At 44.6% G+C, this 5,227-nt stretch overlaps 1 protein-coding gene across 2 annotated transcripts in view; it reads left to right on the forward strand.

Moving 5' to 3' along the window:
* The first annotated feature begins 358 nt into the window (after nucleotides 1-358).
* The window catches only part of LOC125452724 (probable G-protein coupled receptor 139), a 52,259-nt gene continuing 47,390 nt past the window's right edge, over nucleotides 359-5,227 (forward strand). For both annotated transcript variants that reach the window (XM_048531469.2, XM_048531470.2), the window contains exon 1: nucleotides 359-596. Coding sequence is in view for 1 of the 2 variants with exons in the window: in XM_048531470.2 (XP_048387427.1) it covers nucleotides 551-596 (46 nt within the window). In the remaining variant the exon portion in view is untranslated. The remainder of the gene's footprint in view (nucleotides 597-5,227) is intronic.

Genomic DNA, 5,227 nt, shown 5'->3' on the forward strand with positions numbered 1-5,227 from the left:
GCAGTTCCCATTATCTCGAATATTGACTTGGCTGCGATTACAGATCTCTCTGATTTCCCTTTTGCCAATTACTTATGCAAAAAGGAAAATCGAGCCTGCTGCGGTTGGACAGCAGTTACAAGTACCTCCGTAACTTAGTCTGAAGCACAAAAATATCGTTTGCTGGAAAATACGTTCAATACAGTTTTTGTTGATTTTGGGAGCGATCACTTTCGATCAGTGATTTATGAAAGCGCTCCGAATGCCTGGCGTGCTTTTTCGGAAATGCTTTCCCTCCCTCTCCCTCTCTCTCTCTCTTTCCAGCGATGTTGCCAGTCCCTACCAGGTTACCGCAGTCCTTTCTTCCTTTGTTTCCACCACCCACCTTCCGGATCTGCCAGGATGGGAGCTCAGGCTGGGATGTGTCCTTCGATCGCCTTGTGACTGGAGAGAGAGGCTGAGCGAGCGGGGGAGGGAGGGAGGCGCAACGACTAGTCCAGGGACCTGTCACTTCGACACAAGCAGGGAGAGAGAGGGACAGAGAGGGGATAGGAGACAACGAAGGGACTCAATGATCCTCTCCCGGAAAGCCTCAACCAGCATCAACTCAGGAACAGGTAAGAGACAGAAGTTGGGCTGGTTGCTTCGGTGCAACTGAAATCCGATTTACTTTTTAAAAAAATCATACCTCGTGGTCTGCAAATTACTGAAAGTTAGGCATTCCTAACTACACTAATGTAGGTGTCAGTGGTTTGGGGGTGTGGAAGCGATTTGTGTGCTTTTTGGGTGAGTTTTGGGCGTGTTTTATTTCCGTTGCCTGTCTTGGAGCCAGACTTGTACCCAGGGTCTGTGTGTGTGTGTGAGAGAGAGAGAAAGGGACTCCCCCCTCTCATGCCGGGGTAGCTCCATCTCGCACATTTCCAAACTTGAGCAGTGAGAGAGTGAATTCAAAGGATCCCCCCTTAACCGGGATCCTCATTCCGGGTTCGTTTGTTCTTGCTCCGGCTGCCACAGTGCATCTACAGCCAGTGACTGCTGGTCTCTCGCCACCTCCTGTGTACTCTCTGTGAAAGTCAGCAAGGCATTAGGCTGGGTTTGCCCTGGACGGCGAGTTCCCCCCTGTCTGGGACGGTGCCTGGTTATGTTTCTCCTGATTCTGGCTGTCCTGTCGAAGGCTCAACTTGTACAGGATCCTGGATCCTACAGCTCACCCCTAACCCTCCATCAAAAAGGACCCGGGGTTCCTACAACATTGTTTAACCAAAGACAAACTGAAACGACGCCAACTGTCCCCTTTTTCATTAAAGCCCATTTTTCATATGGCATTTGTTAACATGACACAGATATTGGATTGTCAATGGAAACAGCTCTGCACTCCACTGGACTTGATTTCTCCTGGTTTAATTACAGTCATAGGGCTGGACAGCACAGAAACGGACGCTTCGGTCCAACTCGTCCGTGCTGACCAGATATCCTAAATTAATCTAGTCCCATTTCGCCCGTATCCCTCCATAAACCCGTTGTGCGAGCAAATTACTACAAGATATGGAATCGGTACTGAAAACCAAAAATGCTGGAGATCACATCGGGTCGGACAGCATGCATGGACAGAGAACAAGCTAACGTTTCGAGTCTAGCTGACTCTTCATCAGAGCTTCAGCTGATGAAGAAAGATTTAGACTCTAAACGTTAGTTTGCTTTCTCTCAATGGATGCTGTCTGACCGGCTGTGATCTCCAGCATTTTTGTTTTCTGTCCCTCTAATCCCTTCCTGTTCATGTACCCATCCAGATACCTTTTAAATATAATTGTACCCACCTTCACTGCTTCCTGTGGCAGCTCCATACCCTTAGAGATGCCAAGTTATAGCCACTGGCTGTGTTGCTTTTGCTGAACCTAATTGTTTAAACTGTTTGTCAGAGTTCCTCACAAGAGCTGACACTTGTGCGGCACATTTCAATGCTCATTCTCCACTTTCAGCCAGTCCTGAGTGTGCCTGGAGAGTTCAGACCATTTCCAACCTTCAAAATATTGGCAGAAACATTTGTTCTTTGAAATATTATATCATCCAGGTTTGCCCCAGCTAAAATGATTGTGGTGTTCTTAAGGCATTCCAAGTTTTGTTTCCATTATCTGTTGGTGGGATGTTGGTGTCTCTGATGAGACAAGCATTTGTTGCTGGCTCTGAGTAATCTTTCACCTGAACAGCTTGGGAGGTCACTTTTTTAATTTCAGAACATACTTTATTCATAAAAAAATACATATACATATAGTCACTAAAGCAGTTTGGCTTTGTACAGGTAGCATATGAAGAACACAAACAAACCTTGGAGTTTGACTGTATCCAACAATCAACCCAAAGGCATCTCTTGCTTGTACAAGATTATATTTGCATATATTAGAGGCACTGGGAGAGTTGATAACTGAACAGACCCCCATTTAACTCTGGCAGAAAGACCTCAGACAGTGGACTTTCCCCACTGCACCTTGGGTGGTCACTTGGAGAGTCAACATCTTATAATTCAAGATGCTCCATATAAACTTTGAGACAAAGTTCAACTCGCTTCTAATCAACCTGCTCAGAGATGGTTATGACACATGTCTGGAGCAGATGAGACTTGAACCCAGGTTTCCTGGTTCGGGGTAGGAACACTACCACTACACCATGAGAGCCCTCATTTGAAGAGCCAAGGGTATTGCTGTAGATTTGTATCACAGGTATGTTGTTGTAGAATGTGATTTGCTGTAAGTCATGATGATATAGCTGATTATATGACTGATATCAGGAAGAGAGAAGACAGAGAGAGCTAGATTTGGTAATCTACAAATGTAAATGTAAGAGTGTAACAGGACATAAAGATTTGAAGAGCCTTACTTAGTTGTAAGGTGGAAACAGCTTCAGATATGTGTATAAGCAGATATCCAAAGCCCAGACTAGTATCTCATTGTGCAGATAACACTGTTGGCTTAAAGGACAAGATACAGCATGGTGGTAGCAGTCAGGGCTAATATGCAGAGCCAGAAAGCTGACATGAAAAGAGGCCAAGGGACACAGCTGAAAAGGGAAGACTCCAGGGGCAGGATAGGACTTCAGAAAGTTTAAAGGTGCTGCTGAGTATAATGCTGGAAGAGTCCAAGTCAAGACTTCAGAAGACATTGAAGGGAAACAAAAGATCTGGAAAAGAAGACTTTGACTTGATTTGATTTGATTTTTTGTAGTTACATGTACCTAAGTACAGTGAAAAGATTTGTTTTGTGAGCAGTGGAGGCAGTTGTTGCCAATTTCGCCAAGCTATCTTCAGCAGATGCCTAAGGCTTCAAACTTTGTTCAACTGAGATCCACACACAGCTCTCCAATTATCTTGGGAATGTTTACTAGCCCTTAGCATCATTGTTATCAGTTCTGTCACAGGCAACAATTTTTATCATGCTGTCTACCTGAGACTTCAGTTTTCCCATCAAAAGGTGAAGAATTTTCCTTAGAGTGTAGTAGCAGATGGGTCTAAAATCTTCTTGCAGAGAAATTAGATACTCTTTCTTCACTTTACCTAAACTGTTGAATTGCTTTGCAAATTCTCATCAAGACTCTCTTCTGCATTTGTTCTGAAGTGCAGTATCCACTTTTTGTAAAGATGAATGCATGATTTATTGCTCAATAATGAGGTATTCTGAATGAGATAATGGGAACTGCAGATGCTGGAGAATCCAAGATAACAAGGTGTGGAGCTGCATGCCCACAGCAGGCCAAGCAGCATCTTAGGAGCACAAAAGTTGACATTTCAGCCCTCGACCCTTCATCAGAGAGGGGGATGGAGAAAGGGTTCGGAAATAAATAGGGAGAGAGGGGGAGGAGGATCGAAGATGGATACAGGAGAAGATAGGTGAAGAGGAGACAGACATGTTAAAGAGGCGGGGATGGAGCTGGTAGAGAGAGTGTAGGTGGGGAGGTAGGGAGGGGATAGGTCAATCCGGGGACGATGGACAGGTCAAGAGGGCGGGATGAGGTTAGTAGGTAGGAAATGGGGATGCGGCTTGGAGTGGGAGGAGGGTATAGGTGAGAGGAAGAACAGGTTAGGGAAGCAGAGATGATCTGGGCTGGTTTTGGGATGCAGTGGCGAGAGGGGAAATTTTGAAGCTTGTGAAATCCACATTGATACCATTGGGCTGCAGGGTTCCCAACTGAATCCTTTGTATTGTTTCACTGACATTTCATCCTTTAAGTAAGCTTTGTGGTAATTTGTCCATGCGCTAGAACATGGCAAAATGAAAAGGGAACCTAACAAAAGGATCAAGAACATGTCATAGGTGCTGTAGAACAAAGGTCTTACAAATGATGGGAAATGCCAATTATGTAGAACCATGATTGTTTTTCTGGGGCAGTTATGGGAGCCTACCACCTCATGGTACTGCCCCTGAACTGTTCATCCAGAGACCTAGGTAATGTTCTGGGGATTTGCGTTCAAATTCTATCATGACTGAAAATCCAGAATGAAGAGACTAATGAGGGCCACAGATTGATTGTCAATTTTCCAAAAAACTCATCTGGTTTGCTTATGTCCTTTATGGAAGGAAACTGCCATCCTTACGTGGCCTGGCCCACATGTAACTCCAGACTCACGGCACATTGGTCGCTTGTCTTCTGGGCATTAGGGATGAAGAATAAATACTGGCCTGAGATAGCAAAGTGTAGAGCTGGATGAACATAGCAGGCCAAGCAGTATCAGAGGAGCAGGAAAGCTGACGTTTCGGGTCTGGACCCTTCATCGGAAATGTGGGGGTGGGGTGTAAAGGGGATTCTGAAGTAAATAGAGAGAGAGGGGGAGGCGGATGGAAGAAGGATAAAAGAGCAGATAGATGGAGAGGAGATGAACTAACCACAGCATCCACAACCTGAGCTAGAAATCCACTCAAGAACCTTATACTCTTATTGTTTATTTAAGTGGGTAGAATGGTTGTCCCAAGATTCATGCAAGGAGAAAATCCAACTCAACTTTCATGAGTAAGGTCTAGGAATCATAAAGCACAGGACAAGAGCACAGCAATCAGCACTATGACAGACATGCAGGATACATTTTGTTGGGTGAAATATGTGCTATGCACATCCAAGTGCCTGCAGAGCCAATGATTTTATCAAGATTTACAGACAGGCCATGGGAAAGGCTAGCAATGGATTTGTTTGATTTAACAGCAGAAAGCATAATTAGTCTTAGAATTTCTTAAAAAGTCATTTATGGATGTGGTCATTTATT

Source organism: Stegostoma tigrinum, chromosome 4 (genome assembly GCF_030684315.1).
Source record: "Stegostoma tigrinum isolate sSteTig4 chromosome 4, sSteTig4.hap1, whole genome shotgun sequence".
In the NCBI taxonomy this organism is placed as follows: Eukaryota; Metazoa; Chordata; class Chondrichthyes; order Orectolobiformes; family Stegostomatidae; genus Stegostoma; species Stegostoma tigrinum.